The sequence below is a fragment of the Ciconia boyciana genome, chromosome 1 (assembly GCF_034638445.1).
Source record: "Ciconia boyciana chromosome 1, ASM3463844v1, whole genome shotgun sequence".
Classification (NCBI taxonomy): domain Eukaryota; kingdom Metazoa; phylum Chordata; class Aves; order Ciconiiformes; family Ciconiidae; genus Ciconia; species Ciconia boyciana.
The window spans coordinates 16,873,572-16,895,419 of record NC_132934.1 but is presented as its reverse complement, the minus strand read 5'-3'; the positions used below and the strand labels follow the sequence as shown (position 1 = coordinate 16,895,419).

The 21,848-nt window shown below is 36.9% G+C and overlaps 1 protein-coding gene across 2 annotated transcripts in view; it reads left to right on the top strand.

Moving 5' to 3' along the window:
- The window catches only part of LRRK2 (leucine rich repeat kinase 2), a 74,051-nt gene that overhangs the window by 11,147 nt on the left and 41,056 nt on the right, over positions 1 to 21,848 (top strand). Inside the window, exons 5-18 of one of the 2 annotated variants that reach the window (XM_072859839.1) lie at positions 506 to 640; positions 2,226 to 2,360; positions 5,824 to 5,955; positions 8,836 to 8,955; positions 10,123 to 10,247; positions 10,806 to 10,885; positions 11,669 to 11,775; positions 14,047 to 14,176; positions 15,326 to 15,450; positions 17,109 to 17,242; positions 18,907 to 19,051; positions 19,357 to 19,496; positions 20,845 to 20,973; positions 21,060 to 21,230. In XM_072859839.1, the coding sequence (XP_072715940.1) occupies positions 506 to 640; positions 2,226 to 2,360; positions 5,824 to 5,955; positions 8,836 to 8,955; positions 10,123 to 10,247; positions 10,806 to 10,885; positions 11,669 to 11,775; positions 14,047 to 14,176; positions 15,326 to 15,450; positions 17,109 to 17,242; positions 18,907 to 19,051; positions 19,357 to 19,496; positions 20,845 to 20,973; positions 21,060 to 21,230 (1,808 nt within the window). The remainder of the gene's footprint in view (positions 1 to 505; positions 641 to 2,225; positions 2,361 to 5,823; positions 5,956 to 8,835; positions 8,956 to 10,122; positions 10,248 to 10,805; positions 10,886 to 11,668; positions 11,776 to 14,046; positions 14,177 to 15,325; positions 15,451 to 17,108; positions 17,243 to 18,906; positions 19,052 to 19,356; positions 19,497 to 20,844; positions 20,974 to 21,059; positions 21,231 to 21,848) is intronic. The other variant, XM_072859849.1, reaches the window with a different exon arrangement.

Here is a 21,848-nt window from a genome sequence, read left to right as displayed (position 1 = left end):
GTGAGAATAGGGTTTCATGATACAGATAAACTGATTTCATGGTTCACTGTAGCTGACAGGTACATTTCAAATCCTCTCTTGCTTTCCTCAGGCAGTGTAGTCCTGCCCTCTTTCTTCTACCAACCTTACTTCTTAGTGAAACTTTTCAGCTTGCTATGACTGCAAAAAGAGGGGTTTTTGATGAGTTAATTTTCTACCAGTTTAGTGAGTCGAACTGGCTCATTGAGGGATCAGACAAGTACCAAAGCAGTGCAAGGTGGGAGCAAGAATGGAGAGGGGAAAATGTCTTTTTGGCAGTAATGTTTTAGAACATCTCAGTTGTATTGTAAAATATTACCTTAAGAGATAACATCCTCGGGTGTTATAAAAAAACCTGGATTTGAGTCATCAGAGTAAATTTTAAGGACAATATTAAAGAATTTTGGATTTTAATAGTTAAATACAGTGCTTCAATAAAAACATTGAGAACTAATCAGTGCAACATGTAATCTCTTCTGCTATTCAGATGTAATTGCTTTCCTGCTCTTGGAGGAAGAGGTGGATGTATTTTCCTTGGTATTTAATGCCATGCACACCTTCCCTAAAAATGAAGAGATTCAGCAACACGGATGTAAAGCATTACACAAACTTTTTGAGAAAGGTATTTATATCTTGTAGTTTATTAAGTTAGAAAAATGTATAGGTTGTGAGGGGACTGCAGATGTTTAACTGCGATAAATGAATTCTTGCATTCCAAATTGTTTTGTGTATTATATCTGTTCTTTGAATGAGTTAGCACAAAACAGGTTTTCCAAGCAATATCACAAATTTTCTAAATTAGAGCAATGAATATGAAATTTTCAAAAAATCAAAATGTCTCTTAATTTCTGACTCTAGAGTTAACTGAAAAGATGGGATTCAACATTAGTCAGTAACACTGGAATGGAGAGTAGTGACACTTGATTTTAATTATCAAAACCCAGGATTGTTTATTTAAAGACTGGCAAATTTTAGTAACGTGTAAACAATTCTAAAATCAAGCCAAAATGTTTGCACTTTAGAAAAATCCGTGATTCTGCTTTTGATCCTGATAATGCTAAAAGATGAGTATGTATCTGTATGATATTCTTGTGTTTCTTCTGAGAAATTAACTCACCATGTATTGAATTTCTGCAAAATTTTCAGGAACTGTGTGTGTAATGACCAGAAGTCCCATTGTTGTAGCAGCCTTGCTTTGCGTTGAGTTTCTTGCTTCAGAATAAATATTGAGAAACACTAGCACTCCTACCAAGTCTGCTGTACTCCTTTGCTTCAAAGATAATTTGCAATTCTTCAGATTTGTTCTTTCTGGCACCATTTTATATTGCTTTTTCTATAAGACTTCCTCCCACACATGTGGGAGTTATGTGGAAATATCTTCCACCTTCCTTCCCCTCTTTCACTCTCCCTGAATACTTTTGTCCTGCTGTATTTTCTCTTCAGTCTCCACAAAGGTCTGAGCTTCTTAGGTTTTCTGTGCATGTTTTTTATAAGTGCCTGGTTTTTACAGATCTACAGACTGCTCTGGGTACAGACCTGCATACCTTCTTCTTGATGGTAGTGCTAATGTAGCAAGTTCCTAGGCTGCCCCTGGCTATTTTTTCCTGCCTCTGAGTCACCTTGTCAGTTAATGTAATGTGAATATTTGCCTAGCCTTAACTTGAACCAGATTCAGAAAATGATTCTGCTTACGAAATTTAAAACATCTCGTTCTTTCTCAATCTGGATCAGTTCCCTTATCTGGTTCATTGCACGGCCATGCAGCTATGTCAGTACAAGTGACGGGGGGCAGGGATGGAAAAACCTTAAGCCATTATTACAATGAAGGTAAGATATTATTAAAGCATGGCTGTAGTCTTTATGGAAAGAACTCCATTATCAAAGAAAGTTGAGAAGTGAAATAAAATCATGGAGTATGCAAAATGGCATTCCATCAAATTGTTTTCACTGTATGCTTAGCCTTTTTCACAGAAGAAACTTCAGATATTCTTCACCAAGACAGTATATAAGTGAAGGAAAGGCTCAGTTTTTAATAAGAGGAATCATAACTGTGGAAGATGATGTGTATGGAGAATACCTTACTTTCTGTGAAATATACAAAGTAAATATAAGGAAACTTGATAACATGAGAAAAGACAATTGTTTGTATAGCAGGATATGAATTATTTCCTCAAAACATACTGTATCTCTCTTGCTTTTCATTTTAGTTCCAGAAGAGCAGCTAACTGAATTTGTTGAAAGCAAAGATCATATGATCATACTGAAAGTATTTAAAGAGTTTCCAGAGAAAGAAGAGGTGATTCTTCCTGCACTTTATTCATTACATTCCTTAGCTGGTCCATGTAAGTGTGTTATTGGAAGTTATTTTAAATTCCTTACCTCCCATAGCATGTATCAGCTTACCTCAGTTTGCAGTAATCTTTCAGTGATGGTAAAAAATCAGTGAGAAATGGTTGGGAGTTGCCAGACAGATCACTTTTCTGTTTTCTTTAGGCAATACTGATTTGTAATTTTTCATGGGAAATTTTCGTATTCAGCCATTCTGATAAGGCTGAAACCTCTCATAAAGAACAGAAAGAGACTTTCTTCTCTTTGGAGTAAGTGATAACGATGCTCATCATGGTTGTAGAGGTCAAGACCCTGCCCTGTCTTTTATTAATGGCTGAAAAATAAGATATATTTATTGACTAAATAAATCTTCAGTGAGTTTTGGTAGCAGCTAAAGAACTCTGTTGGCAGAGGCTATTCCACAAGGGGAAAATCCCCACATAAATACAATGGCCAGGGCTGAGAAAAGGTACCTGGGCTCGGACACCCCCCTCTGATCCTTCAGTGGTGGCTGCAGTGAGGAGCACTGGTGGCACTGCGCACATTATAGAGTCTTACGGTGTCCTCAGGTGTTGTGCAATAAGACCAGAAGAAAATGTCTTCATTATGTTTTGTCTTCTGATAACAGCAGTCCCTGTTGTGGGCAAAATCAGGTCCTGAGAAATGTGCTTGATGATTTGTATCAGTTGTTGACAGCAATTTGATCTTGTTGACACAGACACAGCTCTTGTCAGCTTCCTGCTGGTAGGCACAATTTTGGCAAGCATAGAGCAGGGTCCTGCTCTCCATGTCTTCTATGAGGTACCTGATGTACTCTTGCAGACGTGATTCCTCACAAAGCCTTGCTCATACATCCTGTCTGCCTCTATAGGAACCGTGCTGGCCCCCTGTATGCCACAAAACAAGAACTAGACTGGAATGTCCCACATTTCATCAGACTCCAAGCTATTTAGTTTCTGTTTCTCAAACTTCTTGCTGTTCCAGTTTGTGTTTAAAAAGTGAAGTATTCCTTGAGCCAGAAATAATTCTACCCTAGCCCAGAAGTTATTGTGATTTTCTAAGGAAGAGCATGCCAGATTTTAAGTGCTTTTTAAAATAGTAAATACTTACACAAAGCGTAACAAGAAAAGGGCATGACAAAGACCTGCTCTAAAGTAGGTATTTATTTTGGGATTAGCACTCTGCTTTCTGATACAAAAGATTTAAAATAGTCAGAGAAACAGAGATAGCTTGCAAATGAATGTGCAAGGCTAGGCTGCTTTTGCCAGCATTCATACCCTTGGTCTGTGACATCCCACAATACCTGCAAGAAAATGTATTCCTTCAAGGCCACCATGGAGAAAATCATTCACTGTAAGTATACACCCTAGCTTATCCAGTAGTAAAATGTTTGTCTCCCCATACCCTGAAGTTCAAGTCTCTATTCCAAATGAGCTACATCAAGGATTTTTACCTCACTATGCTTTCTTTCACTAATACATATGTAGACCTTGGAATAAATTGTTTATTCCAATACAAGAACTCTTTTAAATCTCAGTAGTTTTGATGGAATGAGAAAATGCTTTGCTGCCGACTGTCCTCCAAAGTCCATAGGGGGGTGATGGGTCACAGAATGTTAGCCATCTAAATGGTAGTCATAGGCAGCCATCCAGGCTTCTCCTCTGTTTAATGCAGAGAAACAGACACCTCAAGGGGAAATTTACCTAACCCTGAGAGAGATATCTGTTACAGGTGGGATGAATCACCATACAGAGTGCTCAGATCTCTTCATCAATTGTTGTGAGAACCTAGATGACCAAGTTTTGGTGGTTAAGATTAAATGACATCCATTCCACCTGTTTTTCTCTAGCTTGTTCTGGGAAATGGTGGCTCCCTGCAAATGTACCATTGCTTGGTTCTTGCAGGATTTAAACATGCAGCTAATTATGCTCTCTCTGTAGTAAACAATTTTAGAATCTTCTGAATATTTTAATATGTTTATAATTGTCACCTGTGAAATGATAACTTACTGTGAAGTGATGCAATACTATTTTGTGGAACATACCTTTAAAAAGGTGTTTTCAGTTGAGAAAGACATGAATAAATCCCTGTCATCTTAAAGCATTGTGAAAGGTACCTTCCTTCACTATCAAATAGAAATGCTTCCCACTCAGAGCTTGCTTTTTCAACTTACAGAGTATCATTATTTAATATTCAGAGATACATTATTTTGAAGATCTTCTGCTGCTTTAAAAAGACTAATTATCTTTAATAATACAGTTGTGAATATTCCTCTTACGTTGTACACAGGAAAGCCAAGCTGTTGCAAGAACAATTAAGAAAGTTTATAGACCTCGGCAGAGTAATGCTAATTCCCTTGGAATCAGTGGGAGGACTCCCTTTCATTCATTGGGGCCAGGACTTTGTCCAAAATTTTTTGGGTTCATATTCTGTCTCATACCCTGGATAGACATACTACAAGGATGCTTTCATACACTGTGTTTTACTTACCATGATGCTGTTTTGCCTTAAAGTATTGTATGTAGGATTGCTCTGTCCTCAGTAGTAAAGGATGCATTCTGTCTTTTTACTGGCTCATGTGAATGTCCTGTTGGTTTCTGTATCTGACCTGCATAATAAGCAGTAAATAGGGTGAGGGTGACCAAGCACTGGCACAGGTTGCCCAGAGTGGCTGTGGAATCTCCATCCTTGGAGATACTCACAAGCCATCTGGCCATGGTCCTGGGCAGCCTGCTCTAGGTGGCCCTGCTTGAGCAGGGGGCTTGGACAAGGTGAACTCCAGAGGCCCCTGCCAACATCAAACCTTCTGTGATTCTGTGAAATACAGAATTTGCAATGAATTTCAAAATATCGCAGGAGCATTAGATGAACATTTCTGTACCGTCAGTACACAATAGGCATATCGTAGAACTAATTTAGATGAAAAGAATAACTTCCTAACTTGCCCCCTAAAAAAGGAGAAAAACTTAGAAAAACATGATTAAATCAAATAAATTACATTTATTAGAAAAAAAAATTTCTAAATTGTTTCTTAATTGTATGCCCCTGAGAATATTACCGAAATACTGTAAATTGTTTACCTGATCACAATCATGTTATAAACACCATTTATAAGATTGAATTCATATTTATAAAACAATTTGTTCAGCTTTAAAAAAAATGTTACATAAGAATAGTTTGTGAGGAGGTTTCTGTTACATGGCCTGATCCAGAATGGACCACATCCATAAATGTTAATATGGACTCTGAACCTAATGAATTGTTTCCAAGTGTTGGTAGTCATTAATGTCTTCTATGGCAATACCAAGGAAAAAAATGCCGCCTTTCTCGCAAGTTGCAAGGCAAAAACTGAAACATAGGCTCAGTTTTCTAAATAAATGTATTTAAATGAAGTCTGAATTAGAACCCAATCAACATGTTTGTTTGGTTTTTTTTTTTTTCTTAAGAAGCAATTTTTGTTTCTGTTTCTTTCTTTAGCCAGCAATGTTGAAGTGCTCATGTCTGGAAATGTTCGCTGCTACAATGTTGTAGTGGAAATGATGAAAAGTTTCCCCAATAGTGAAACAGTTCAGGAAGTGAGTTGCTGTTTGTTGCATAAGCTTACATTGGGTAAGTTGACAAAGTTGTTTATAGTCAGCTTACTCTGACTGTGTAAGAGTTGGAGTTAACTGACAGCAAGTGTTACAGGCAACAAGACAACTACTATTCCAGTTAATCCTCAGGGTGGTGTATAGCTCCATGTCTCTAATGTTGTAAACATACTGAGGTAACACTGGCCACAGTCAATATGGTATCCTTTTGTGTTAAACATTAGTAACAATGACAGAAGCTGCCATAAAAGACTAGAATGGGGAAAAAAATGAGATAAAAGAGCGGGAGAAGCACAAGATGAGTGGGAGATCAGTAGATCCCATTCTGTATAAAGTTACTATAGAAAGGAAGAAGATTCCTTCTGGATTTCTTTTTTGAAGTGGCAATGCTGAATGTGCGAGAAACAGCTGGTGCTACTGAATTACTTGGAAGGTATTCTCCAAGACTGTGTTTTTCCTCCTTGCAATGCATTTACCTTCAGAGACCTATGCTGCATTCCTGCCCAGCTATGGTGCCTGTCTTGGGGCCCCCTGTGCTGCAGCAGTGAAAGAACCACTGGTTCCTGGACTTCCCTTGACTTGGGCAAAAGTACTTTGGTTGTCTGGGCTTACACGGGCTAGTGTCACATCAAGAGAAATTATGACAATGACAAAAAGGGATTTGTTGTGTCTCTTAGCAGCTCTGTAGCAGCCTCTCTCTTGCCACTATAATAAGCTGATCTGAGCAGTTGCCAAGGACCACGTAATAGGAAGTTCAAATGAAAATAAGTATGTGTTTCCCCTTGCTGCATACAAAAACACCCGAGCAGCCCCCACTCCATGGCAGCTTCTTCTTCATCAAGGACTCAGCCAAGGTCTTTCTCATGAGTTAGACTTCCTGATTCTTGCAGGTGGTAGCCTGAAGCTACTGCAAATGCTGGTACTAGTGCATGACTACCCTTAATCAAGTCAGTCCCATCCTTTCACCATCTGTTTCCACTTCTTCATGCAGATATTGTAGAAAATACAGATCAAACTTGAGTGCAACCCAGAGCAACTTCCAGTTCCCCTTCAGAAAGCCAAATAAAAAATTTCAAGAAAATATGCTGGCCACTGAGGTGGTATTTGCAGTTTTTTGGCAAGAGGTGATGTTACACGTGAATGGTTTCCTGTGCAAAGCTAACTGAAGATAGGCAAGGAAAGCAAGCACTTGTGGGGACACAGCAGCTCTGTTGACATGATCTTGCTCTGTGCACAACCAGCCTGGTTTCAGTCACACATTTGTCATGTGTGTATGCTGATGAACAAGTAATAGTGGTGGTAAAGCAGCCACAAGATCCATTTCTTCTTTCAGCATAACAGATGCCCTTCATCTTAATAAGGAGCCACTTCAGGAGAGTTATGGGAAGAGGTGTCCACAGCACCGCACAGTTAGGGAAACAGATGTGAAATTGCTGGGTGCTCCTGGAAATAGTCTGGAAGATTTCCATATAGCCAGTGTGGCTTCTCAAATTATTCTGATGGATGCTGTCTTCCTAAACCCATGTTAACGGGCAGTGGAACGGTAAAGTCAGCATCTACTAGCTTCCAAAATCACCGTCATGTATTCTTGCAAACCTGGTAACGACTGTCCTAGATTTGACTGTCGTCAGAATTTTAACTGACTGATACCTGTTTGTCCAGCCACAAGTCAAGCATAATTACTCATCACATAGCCTAAGATTATTAATTTTGTGAGGTAAGTAAGGTATTTACACAAACATACCATTTCCGTTAAAACATGGCAAGAAACAGCAATGCTGACACAACATGACCACACTACTACAGGGTAAGAAGAGAAATACTGTTTCCAGCTGCACTTGTAATAGGTGTTAAGGCCAAGGTTTTAGAATTATGAATCTGGAAAGGACTTGCCTTAAAGTGTGTTCTTAAGCATTCTGTTAACTTGGTCTAATTGAACTGAATCATAAAACACTGGGAGAGGTACTTATCTTCTGGTGAAAAATCTAGACATTTAAGGTAGTTAGCACCTATAAGACTCAGGACCAGAACTGAGGGAAAGAAATTAGGTTAGCTTTTCTTCTGTATATAATTATATTTTTGATGCTCAAATATATGGGAGACTTCTTAATTTTGTACCTCATCTGAAGGGTTTGAGAAACATTGGTACAGATCTTAATCTGACCTTTCACATTGCTAGTGTGATCTCATTTTTACGAATCAAGAATTAAACAAAATTGAATATCAAAATAGAAACCATAGCTATCAAACTATGTTTTACAAAGTGAGTGTTGCTGTATTATTTTATGCATGATACTTGTTTTTACAACAAATGGGGAATTTATTTTCATTTGCTTGCTTTTTGCAGAATTCCTTATATTCAACCTATAATATAAAATACTGTACAGCCTACAATAAAAGTTATGGTTTAAATATGTCTATCATCAAAAGGTAGTTCTTTCTACTATTCCAGAATGTATGTATTCTGTATTTATAATGCTGACCTTGATCTATTTAATGAGAAGGGCAAAAATAGAGGGCAAAACAGGGTTAAACCACTTGCTTGGTAGGATAAATCAAATCATTGCAGGAATTCAAGACCAGGACTGCATTTGCTTCCTGGCAGGAAGTCTGCAAGTGATACACTGACTATATTTTTCTTATTTTGATGACAATGGGCACTTCATTTTGCATTAAACCTCAGTCTTTTGTAAAAAACCACAAAGAACCTAGATCCCAATTTTTTTTTTATCCTCGACCTCTTCTTTTCACAAATAAAACATTTTTGTGTCAATCTCTGTAATCAGAAATCCAGCGTTTGCTACAAAGTTTGTGCATTGTGTGCTGAGAAATTTATGTTGAATGCATGTAAAGCTCTAGATATGTGTTTATATTCATTTAATATCTTATGTATTTTCAGGAAATTTTTTCAATATCCTTGTATTACATAAGGTTCCAGAAGTCATTGTGAAGGCTGTTAAAACATATCCTGAAAATGTAAAGTTACAAGCTGCAGCGCTCAGTTGTTTAGCTCTTCTAAGTGAGTAAATATCTTCCTAAATATATAAATAAGTTACTTCATTTATCTGCCCACTTGTTAACTTTTTTGTACTGGTAATTTCCTGTAATCATTTCAAACTCCATTTCTTTAACATGAAAGCCTCAGGCAGGATAGCTTTGACATAGCTAGATTGCTTACATGCTTAGAGTTTGTTGTTTTACTGTGACATGGCTGTGTTCATATCATATGCCCAACATCTTCACAGTGTTCAGAGCTGGTAAGTTATGTTGACAGATCTTAACAAAGCAACCTTTTTGTTCATAGGCAAATATTGGATAATCCCTACTTAACATAAAATCTCTAGAGATAACAACTGCTGTGTTTGCCATGTATGACAGGACTCATTATATTGTAGCAGTTGATAGCAACACCAAATCAATGCTTGTGCTTGAGTTCTGAAATCAATTAAAAGATTTAAGCTTTTCCTTGAGTACACTCCAGGTATTATTTTGAAACAGAAGTTAGTTAACTAGTGGCAAAAAGCTAAGGATCTGATCCTCTTAGTCTTTAAGTAATTGTTCCATACAAAAGTCAATAGAAACACTGTTTAAGAGTCCCCAAAATAGCAAAGAATAGAAATCAGTATCCACTCCAGTAAGCATCAGATATTACAGTCAGTGTTGATACTTTTTTTTTTTCCTTAAATGCTGAAAAATCACAGGTATAAAATTACTTCTTTTAAATTCTATTGCACTTTCTGAGACCAGATAGTTCTCTATTAGCAATTGCAATTTGCATTTAATTTTTTAATAGCACTGCTTCAGAGTGTAGATGGCTCTGTGACAACTGGTTACATACAAATGAATCACAGTTATATTTCATGTCTGTGGTATCCTGTATGTAAATACACAACAAAAAAAGGTATGTGCAGGTCTTTTCAGAGCCTGAGTATTGACTGATGTGTAGCTATGTACCTAATTGACTACACTATAATGAAGTTTTTTAATCCCTTTATAACCTTAAAGACATTTTTCAAATCTGTGATAGAGTTTATATCAAAAGACTTCTCCCTTCCAAGAACAGGCTAATCCTCCTACTGATTTTCGCACATAAGCGGTGTGAGCACCTCCATGACTACAGGAAGGTTAAGACTTAATTGTTTTGTTTTCACAATAAGAATTTATGGTAAATATTTTATATTTCAAGCTGAAACAATATTCTTAAACCGAGACTTAGAGGAAAGAAAAGAAGAGGAGGAGGAAGAAAAATTATGCTGGTTGGAAGCATGTTACAGAGCATTAGAACTACACCGAAAAAACACAGATGTGCTGGTGAGAATTTCTGGATGATGGGGGTATGGAAAGACTGCATTATGCATTAAATAAAATGTTTAGCAACATCATTTTCTCCCGGATATCCTCGGGCAAACAAGGCCTTAAAGACTGGATTCGATTTAGAATGAATCTTACCTTTCTTGCCTTTCTTCTCTTTGTTCACCTCAACTGGTTTCAGTTACTCCTTCAGATCAAATGTAGGTAGTTAAGATGAGACTTGTTACCTGAAACTTTGGCCATCCAAAGATTGTTGCTTATGTAGCTCCTCTATATACAGCAGCAAAACACAGGCCCATCAACAGAAAAATTAATCTCAGCCTAAAATAAGTATCAAAATGCAAATCAAATAATGAGAATGTGGCACATGTTTGTAACTCAGGCCTCTCCCAGCCATAAAGAATGTGACAGTCCACACCTTGTTATATTTCTACATAAAGCACCTTGTATCTTTGTCACAGACTGAAAAACAGTCAAACTGTTTAAATTTTTTCTTTTTTTATATATTCTAAAGGCATATTTTCTTAATCCTTTTGTCTCCTCTTGGTTTATATTTAGGAGGCTGCATGCTGGGCTTTGAAAAATCTGTTTCTGTATCAACGCAACCTTCATGAGAAGATTGGAGATGGAGATAATCAGTCAGTGTTAATATCTTGAACTGTATTTTTGGAAATGAAAAAAATGAAAGCCTACTGTTAGGCCATTTGGGGTCTCATGTTTCAATTATTTTTATTTTTCTTTCTTGTTTTCTAATATATGATGAAATGCATGGTGATCTACAACACTTGGGAAAGTTTCTTTCTTGAAAAGTGTGCTAAACTTGACTCCGTCAAAATTGCTAGTGTTTTAATAAAGGGTCAGAACGCAGTCTAATAGAGCTAATTTTTACAGCTCACAAGGAATCTGTCTTCAGCTTCAACAAGGATAGGGAGGATTGAAGAATGTTAGAGTAGGAAAAAACAAAGAAAATTAAGATATCTAGTACGTAAGGAGTATGGAAAAGCAGTGCTCATTTTCCCACAAATCAGATGAAAGGGCATAGTAGAGAGGCTGCTGCCTCATCAGGGAGAATCTGGGCATGGGTAAGACGCAGACTTTCATTTTATTTAAACTATTTCTCAGAGTTGCTTAAAATTTTAATCATTCAAATTTTAGTAAGCCTGTTTTGTACCCCTTTCTGGACCTCAAGTCACTTGGAAAGCATGGTTCCAAGTGAATTCAGCGAGATTCAGAGTAGGCTAATATGCATAGTTTGCAAAGGACTTTGTCAGCTGTTGCTCTGGGAAAATACTAGAAGCCAAGTACAATCATCTGAAAATTTAATTATGTTGCTTAATACCTTTTTAGGAAACTGAACTACAGATATGAAGTAACTGCTGTAATATGGCCAATGTGCAGTGATTTGTTTCTCTCTGTGAAAGGTTACCAGTAGACAGAACAGTGATGCTCTCCATGCTGATGCACTCCTCTTCACAAGAAGTATTTCAGGCAGCTGCTAGTACCTTGGCAATTTTGTCACAACAAAATGGTATGGGAATTTAATTATCTTTACTTTCTAATTCAGCAGAAAGTTATTGCTGTAATATTAATATTTAGTGTGCTGTTGTATGAATACAGTATTCCCTGTGATTAGAATATTATGCAGTTGTGTTTAGTAGGAAGTTTATTCCTAGCTTTGAAAAAGCTATTGTTGGCTAGTATCAAAGAGAATATGTGGAAGTAAAGAGCTCTTTGCCAGTTTCTGTGTTGTAATTGCTATTTTTTGGAGCAGGAGACACAAAGAGTGTGTTTTCTTTGTATGCTTGTTTAAATATTTATCACGTTTGAATTTTGTCAAGAGCAGCATGTGTTGAAACTCACATGAGTAAGGATTACAGCCCAACAAATACCATTTTCTTGCTTAACACAGGGGATTTGAGCAGTCCTGTTGACTTCAGTGAATCAAATCATGTAGAAAGTTAAGCATGTGCATAACAGTTTTCAAGATTGCTTTAGTCCTGATTGTGTCCCTAACATGGTTTCCTAACTTTTTTCAATTTGCAGACCCCCTCAAAATTTTTCAGTGGAGATGTGGACCCCTGGGTAGAGTATTTAAGCCTACTGACAGTTGGCCTGCTTTTATTAGATAACCTTTCCCAGGACCGTTTGAAATGGTTATGGACTCAAGTGGTTTGTAGACTGCACGTTGAAAACCACTGGCTAGATAGGAAGATAAAGACTAGCAATTAATTACCATTCTGTAGGTGAGAAAGCATTGTTTTATCACTAGGTTACTGAGCCATCCAAGTACATAAAACCTAACAATGAAAAGGTTCTATAGTTATTTATGAGATAAATGTGTATCTATATCCAGAAATAGATCTCATAAATGTATGCATACTGTTATCATATATTATACCGGGTACTTTCATAACATGTTACTGATGAGTGGGCCTCTGGCTCCCATTGGAAATCTAAAGCAAATTTTTATTTTGTCTTTTTTTTTCTTCTTTTTTTCCCCCTAAATGAATGTGCTTACACCAGAAATGATAGACATAAAGAAGCTTGGTAAAACCCTCTGGCACAATGCAACATTGCTTGAATTAACCATTTGAAAGGGATGTACTGAACTGGGAATGACAAGAATTGGTGGTAGTTACCATGATAATGTAGAATGTTTTTAAAGTGTTCTGAGCTGTATTGGTTACAGTTATAGCTACAACATGTGCTTGGGTATTTGAATTTTTTAAAAAATGAATTAACAAAGTAAATAGAGTGAATAAATATAATTTCATTTTTGAAGCCTTATTTTGGAAGTCAGAAGGTTTTTTAAAAGTTTTAAATTCTGTCTTTCCTACATGATCACAGAGTGCAATTAAGAGGAAAATTGTTTAAGAATAAACATTTTGGAAAATAAAAATAAAGCTGTACATTCTCCTTCCCTTAAGTGAACTTTCTGTAAGTAAAAAGAGCAGATGTATTTAAACTTACTAGGCATTCAGGAATTATAATGCATTTGATTAAGCTATGCAAACAGAAGTCAGCTTCAGCTCAAATTGTTTCCCCTTTGTTGTGGTTTAACCCCAGCCGGCAACTAAGCACCACACAGCCACTTGCTCACTCCCCCTCCAGTGCGATGGGGGAGAGAATCAGAAGAGTAAAAGTGAGAAAACTCACGGGTTGAGATAAAGACAGTTTAATAGGTAAAGCAAAAGCCGCACATGCAACCAAAGCAAAACAGGGAATTCATTCACTCCTTCCCATGGGCAGGCAGGTGTTCAGCCATCTCCAGGAAAGCAGGGCTCCATCACGTGTAACGGTTACTTGGGAAGACAAACGCCATCACTCTGAACGTCCTCCCCTTCCTTCTTCTTCCCCCAGCTTTATATGCTGAGCATGACGCCATATGGTATGGAATAGCCCTTTGGTCAGTTGGGGTCAGCTGTCCCAGCTGTGTCCCCTCCCAACTTGTTGTGCACACCCAGCCTACTCGCTGGTGGGGTGGGGTGAGGTGAGAAGCAGAAAAGGCCTTGACTCTGTGTAAGAACTGCTCAGCAATAATGAAAACATCCCTGTATTATCAACACTGTTTTCAGCACAAATCCAAAACACAGCCTCATACTAGCTTCTGTGAAGAAAATTAACTCTATCCCAGTCAGAATCAGCACACCATTTTAATTTATACTTCTAGAACATGTATGTTTGGTGAGGAAAAATACCGAAAAAAGGGGGGAAAAAATTAGCCATTCTGTTGTTTTTGAGAACTATACATAAAGGGAGAGAAATTTACTTATAGGTTGCTTGCTGTTTTGTGTTGTAGTAAATATTAGGAAGACACTTTTGGCTAAAGGAATACACATGAATGTTTTGGATATAATGAGGAAGCATCCACATTCTCCCGAAGTAGCTGAAAGTGCCTGCAGAATTCTGAATCATGTTTTCAAAGGAAGGTAATATACTTAGAAATACGTGGTGACTTCCAAAGTGAAGGTTTGTGAGATTCAGTGCTGTAATTGATTACTTTTACATTGTTGACTGTTTCACTGATATTAAAATTGACCACAGGCTGACAGCCCTGTTCAAGACATTGAATTTTGTAAGCCCTATAGTCAAATGCCCAGGTGGATGTATGTAGGGAGCTGGTTCTTGAGCAGCAAGGTTTGAATAGACTGTCGCTAGGTGGTCTCTCCTCCTGTTAGCCACACTGAATTCCATTGAGAGCTAAGAAATTTCCCACAATATTAACTCTGATTATGAAAATAACATTGTGTTAATATTGCTTTTGTGTTGGCTTTTGCAAATGCTCTAGAACATGACTGGAAAACAAACTTGTGACTCAGAAATACTGATATACAGCGTGGGAACATGATTCCAGGTGTCCTGCCAAGTTTTTCCAGTCTTCCCTGAAACCTTTATATATGCTAAGCTGTCTGTGAAAAAATTACAGACTCAAGATATAGTCACAGAATTTCTTATGAATAATTTCATTTTATAAAGAAGAAAATCTCAAAGCTTCCATAAACTTGTTCACAGGAATAAAAAGTGTTATAAAATGGAAGAAGAAAATAACCTTAAAAGTGAATTAGTGGCCTTTGACTACTGCCATTTCTAGGAATGCTAAGGACACTGAGATTATTTTTTTTTCTTCAAGATTAGAACCTAACATGATTGATATTTTCCTGTTTATTCTACAAGTATCTGACAATTCATCAGTACATTATGACAATTGCGGAGCACTGGATTAGGGAAGATTTATCCTTTCACATATCTGGACTGGAATCAAAGTGAAATATATGAATCTACCACTCACCCTGCATGAAATACTATACTTTCTGTGTATCACTGTTCTGGACTGGATTGAAAATGACCTCTCAGTAGTCTAGAGTGGAATTAATTACATAGACTGAATTCATGGAATGGCATGAAAATAATATATTTGCTGTGATGAAGAAAAGTACCATAGTTTAATTTATATTTCGTAGCTCAAACCAGATTTACAGTGTTCTAAAGGGATATCACACAGTGTTAGTTAAGGAGGCAAATACATGTAAAATTTGGAAATGCATTCTTTTTATTTATTTTATAAACAATATTTTCAGTTTCCTTCATCTGGATATAATGACAGTAGCTGCATCAGAAGTTGTAAAAGCCATGAGGAAACATGAAAAATCACTCTCTGTACAACTGGAAGCACTTCGAGTACTTTTACACTTCATGATGCCCGGTAAGTCATCCAAAAATATTATTGGTGTGGCATCATACACCAAATCAGAGAATAGAATTAGATAGCTAGGTTTTAGTCTTTCTTATCTAATGAGACAGCCTTTAATGGGACTTCAAAAAATTTACTGGAGGTCTGTACATAGCCGAGAGCAGCTGTAACTCTTCAAGATGCAGGAAAACTTTTGAGGTACTGAAGGTAACAGACCAAAATTATCACTGTTGATTTCCCCTTGATTTCATCAGTGAAGAGTTAGCTCCATTAATTCAGGGAATGAGTGTGGAGCTATCGCTGTGATTGTGTATTTTCATTGTAGATACCCTTTAAGTGAGAGCAAACAGTGACAATGACATCAACATTGTTGTACTACAAAATGCAATTGTTTTAATAGTATCTCTTGGAAGGAACATAAAAATTGGACCTCTGACACCAAAAAATACAGTGATTTAAAGATATGAAATATACTATTACGTGCTATTTTCTACAGAAAAGGAGAAGCCAGCTTAGAAATAGCTTAGAAATTCCTTTCCAAAAAAAAACTCTTTAAAGGCAATCTACAGTGGGAAAAATACGGGTTTTGTTAGTTGTATACCTTTAATAGAATTTTGGGGAAGTTTTAACTCTTCTTATCAGTTTACTGCCATATATCGTGGTTTTTTCCTTTGATATTAAGTGTGAGAATACAGACATGCGGTACTGATTTTTTTCAGAACAACTTTTTGCAAGCATCTCTCAGAAGTTTTAGTTGGAACATTTACAAAACCAATAACTCTGAAACTAGTAACTTGGCTAATATGCAGACTGATTTCAGGTTTTCAGTTTCCTTCTATTCTTTGAATTGTAATCCTAATACTTGCCTTTTTTTTCAATAAAGAGCAGGATTAAGACTTGACATATGTATTCTAACATGTAGGCAAGGCACTTTTTTTGCCAGTATCCTGGAAGTGAGGCCCTTCTAAAGTGTAATCAAACAAAGAGAGCGCCAACTGGATGTTGGAACTTGTAGGTTTATTAGGAAATAAAAAGTAATTCATGGGGAAAATAGTAATTGGAACAAATATGAATGCTGAAGTGACTTTTAAAGGATTTCTAGGTACTTTCTGTAGTGCCACATGACTGCAAGTGTCAATAGCTACAAGAAATGTAAATCTGAAAGACCTTTCTCTGTTCTTTTATTTGTACTCACCTTCCACTTATGTCATCTGTGGGTAAAATTTGACCTATGATGTGCTGCCAAGTGAGAAAGGGCAACTAGTTTGTAGCTTCTCTATAGTGTCTCCTTTCCAGAAGGAAGAGGCATACTGAAGTAGGCATCAGGAACACCAAGAAACCCCGTAGCTCAAAAAAGTAATATATTGCAGTGTACGTTAGGCAAAATCTTTGGCATGGTTTTGCATTTTCAGAGTAAGCAGTGAGCAAACATGGTGAAATCGTCATTTCAAACACAGTGTACTCACACTACGATGTAAATCTGGAGGGACTCCAGTCTCTGTAACTACAGCATTCTGAAAATGTCCTAAGATCTGAAATATGCCCTCTGAGTCAGTTGTTAAAACCTGTATATTCAATTTGATTGTAATATTGGGTTAATAATATTGAGTTAATACTGGGGAGAATATTAAATCTGTTCTTCTGAGGAAGGCTGTTTTCCATTGTTGCAGATACAAAGAATGAACACCAGAATGGTTCTTCCAGAGATGTGGGAGATGCTGCTTTTGCACTTACAGTAAAAGTCATTAAAAGCCAGTGTCTGTTGGAGGGAACTCATTCATTGGTGCTTAATGCTTTGAACAGGGTATAGTTAAAGCTTTATTCTAATGAATTTTCTCACTATTTTATGCTTGCAATGGTGAATCATTTGTAAGTTTTAGTTCCACATTGATTTTCCTATTGATTTGATAGAATTAATCTTAACTCCTGAGTTTCATTTATCGTTTGGGGTTTATTCTTACTTTCTGTTCTGGAGTGTATTAGATGATCCTTTATACAGTAACTCTAAAGGATTTTTATGAAAACAAGGCTAATTTTTTTTTCAAGCATACAGTTTATTTGTGATTTTTTAATGGACTAGTTTATGCATGAAAAGTGTCCTCATACCTACACCTCAACTACACATAGAACTGAGTGGTTCTTTAATATGGCTTTCATGGATACATACTCCTTTGCTTTCAACAGAACAGTGTTTCTCAGTTGTCTCCATTCTTTTCACTGTTCAATTCTATAACTTTTTTCAGCCATTGGAAAACAGAATGATCACAGTACCTTGAAGGGGAAGCTGAAAAGTGAAAGGCTGAAGCAGAGACTGCACTGGGCACTTTGCACAGCAAATTAACCTTAAATCCTAGTGACAGGAAAGGTTTAACTTCATGGCCTTCGGAAGAATCCCACCTCTACAAGGTTTACAAGGTTCACATGACCACAATCAAAATGGATGTAGCAATTCACAATTTTTTAGAAGTCTCTCAACGATTTTAGGCTTGCCAAACACCTTCAGTCAAGGAAGTTTGTATCTCTTAAATTTATTATAAAAGTCAGAGCAAATAATGTATCAGCAAAAGAGTGCTAGAGTGTCTAAAGGATATTTCTTGACCTGAAGATATAGGATATAGGAGTTAACAAGGGAGGCAAAATAATTTTTACTTCAGAATGTATTACAGTCTCCAGTGCTTTGTGACCATCCTGATGGCTTTTTCTGACCCAGCTGGTTTGTGTTTTGAAGTACTACAATATGAACCAGAAGGGCTAGAAATTAACATATTTTAATGAAAAACTAGAGAAGGAGTAAGGAGGAAGATGGGCAGGACTCAACTGAAATAATTTTGCAGATTTGCAAGTCACTGTGACAGCTATGCACATTTTCAGATCTAGGCCTCATCTAGGTTTCCTCCATCTAGAAGTGGGGGAAAATTGGGAAAAATAATCGCAAATAACCTGTTGAATTGCTATATAACTAAACCCAAAGCTTTTAAAACCTTGATGGGGTGTGGTAATAGGTATGTTGCTTCATACCTTTTTCTTTTCATATTTTTTTCAATTGCTACCATGTTTATCACTTGTGCCATTCTCAAAGAACCCCATTTTTGTTCCTTTTTAACCACAAAGGAAGTACATTTTCTCACTCTCCTTGTCCTAGCAAAATGGTGTGAACTTGTGATTGGTTGTACTGAAACACTGAAGAAAAAAAATCCCACTCTCCATTAGAAGACTAGCTAGGGGATATTTTCAGAATCAAAGGTGAAAATCTGGGGAGGTCATGAGCGGTTGAAACTGATGGTTGAAAAGGAAACCTTTTTTGAAATTGTGATTATTGTTATTTATTGTCACATCAACTGTAATTTCACATACTTTAAGAACAACAATAGCTTGTTGTTATAGAACGACTTTAAGAACAAGCAACTATTCTGTTGCCATTTTAAGCAGAACAAACTTGATCTGATTTTATGTTCATTTCTCCATTAGTTTATTGGAAATCCTAGCATTCAGAAATGTGGATTAAAACTACTTGCTTCTGTAGCTGAGTGTACTGGTGCACTAGAAATTTTAACCCAGCAAGGAGCTACTGACACTGTGCTTCACACCCTACAGATGTATCCAGACGAACAAGGTAGGGAAGGTATTTTGTTAGTTGAATGTGAATGATGTAGTCGGAGGGGCTGATTAGCCATAGAAGCTATAAGCAATCTATTACACTGTTTAGTACTGGATGTGATGTAGGTTACATGGCAAGAAAAGGCTGCAGTACTGCACAGTCCTCAGGTTCATCCGCTTTGGAGTTATGCCTGGCCCTCTAATAGCTTATGCAAAAAACTTTCTGGAATATTAGTAATATAACACTACTTAGGTCATGGGTTTATTCCACTCAGAATATCTGAATAATCAACTTTATTAATCTTTCTTTTTTTCTTCTAGATATACAGTGTTTGGGTTTGAGTCTTCTACGCTCTTTGATTACAAGAAAGAGTTTGTGTATTGCAACTATGCATGTCCTGTCAACAGTTCTGGTTTCTACTCTGCGACGATTTAAAGAAGTCACTGAAATCCAGATGCATGTATGTGTTATTTCTAGTGAAATATTTCTTGTGAAAGGCAAAACCTTATAAAATTATCTCAGTGTAGTTATATTTGAAGTATAATTCCTTATTTTAATTACTTCATTTTGATTTTATTGCAATTACTAGATTAGTATAAGCCTTTATAATTAAACCAATATGTTTGCCATAGAGATGGTTTTCTTGGAGGCATATATTCAATCCAGAATATGTAAGGTGTTTATCTAAGGCTTCTGAGATCTGCAAACTACAACAAGTTTCTCAGTCATGGTCCATCATTCAGTCAGTCTATAACCATTTAATGAAGTAACTGTCATTATAGTATTGATATTTGAAAATTAATAGGAAATAACTTAGTTCCTAGACCTGTCACCAGCAATAAGTTTAGTGTAGAAATGCTGTATTTAAGAAGGATATTACTGGAATACTCTGTCAGACTTTGGATCTACTTCTGAATATGGAAGGAGAATTCATATGCTGTTTGCAAACACATGTTCAGTCCTCCTCGTGTGAAAGTTCTGTTTCCCCTGCTTCAGAAGCTTTCCCTGTTTGTTGCCAGTTTCATTTTTCTAGTGGAATGGACCTTGCCTGTGAGATCAGCTTCCTGTGAGAGTTTCTGTACTTCTGTTTCATATCAATATGAAAATATCACAAGTACAGCCTCCCTTCTTTACTGATGTTTTTCCCCCAACCCTTCCAAGTTTAGCTTAGCAACCAGTGTAGAGAGAAATAAAAATAATGTGGTAGAATAAGGAAGTTACTTGAAGTGATTTAGTCTCAATTAGGTTTGGACAAAGAGTCCGTAATTTACGCAGTTCATCCTTCTAGGTGAACTTTACTTGCAGAATCATGGGATAATTTTGTATTTCTTTTTAGTTTTTAGATACACCTGTAAAGTTTTCCATTTAGCCTATGTATTTTTTTTCAAATTCAAGGATTACAGAGCAACACATTGGGACAGGGGATGCATCTTCATCCCATATCCTTAGAAGGAGATTGTTTCCTCTGTACATTTTCAGGAAATCATGAGTACATTTGTCACTGCCAGGCAGGATGTTGTCAGATATTACGGTGCATAATTTGGCTTTTCAAGTGTCAGTTAATATCTGTTTAAGTGCATCAGCTAAACAAGCATGAAACTACAGCTATATAAACACAGAGACACCAGGTGTTTCTGCCTTCTCTCCTGATCTTCTCCAATTTGTGAATTATTGCATGTTTAAAAGCAAGACAAAAAAAAAATTAAAGCACGTATCTTTTGGTTGAAATTTGATTTTGTTGCACGACCTGTTTTAAAATGACACTTTTTAACACTGCACTTATTTCAATCTTCTCATTGTGTTCTTAGGGATTTCATGCAATCTTGTCAATTCTTGGTTTGTCACCTTGTTTTGCAAAGCTGCTGGTACAGGAATCATTTGACACAGTCATTTTCTACCAGATGTCCATGTGTTTCACTGACCAGCGAGATCGACAGGTATCTTCTCTCTTTTGACAGCTCCACAGCTGAAAAACTTTGGTGCTTTTTTTGTCCTAACTTTGATTGTTCGTCTTCCCATTCAGTTTCAAAGCCTGTGTTGTAAATGTTTTGCTAAAATGGCTGAAAATGATGATTTAAAAAATATGATGCTGGAAAAAGCATGTATTGAGTACAATAGTATTATGGCTGAATGTTTACTTCTACTGGGAGCTGATGTTAATAAGAAGACAAAGACAAACTCTTTGATCTATCAGGTAATATATGGAAACATATATAGTTTTATTGCTTTAAAATTTGTGCTTTTGGGTTCCTTTCTCTTTTCATGTAAACATCTATTTGGCAGAACACAGCAGCAATACCCAGTGAAATCTGTGACCTGAGTGGTGTTAACCATTGCTACTCACGGTGACTTCAGGCTCAGTCTGATGTTCATTGAAACACCCTTCACTTTACTGAAGCTCATAGGCTCACTGTCACCTAGAATGTGCCCACACTGCCAGTTCAGTTCTGATGCAAGTTCACTTTAAAGTCGATGCTTTCTGATCGTTTACCCTGTTCACATGCAAACCTGGGTTCAATCAAGTACTGACTTAGCCTTAGCTTTGGAGTATTTTTGAGGAAGAAGACTTAAGCTCAAGTTTTGCAAACTCCCAGTCATTTTTTCCGAACTAATCAGGCGTAGATGGCATCAAGCTCTTTAGAGCCCAGTCCATGAACTGATATTCCAAATTCAGCTCTTTCCAAGCTCTGAGAGGCCAAAGTACAGATGGACCAGCAGTGCGTAGATAGGTTTCAGTGTGCTTAGTCTCACTCTGTTCTAGACCTGCAAAGAAGACTTTGCTCAAAATGCCTGCCCTGGAATGCTGGATTTT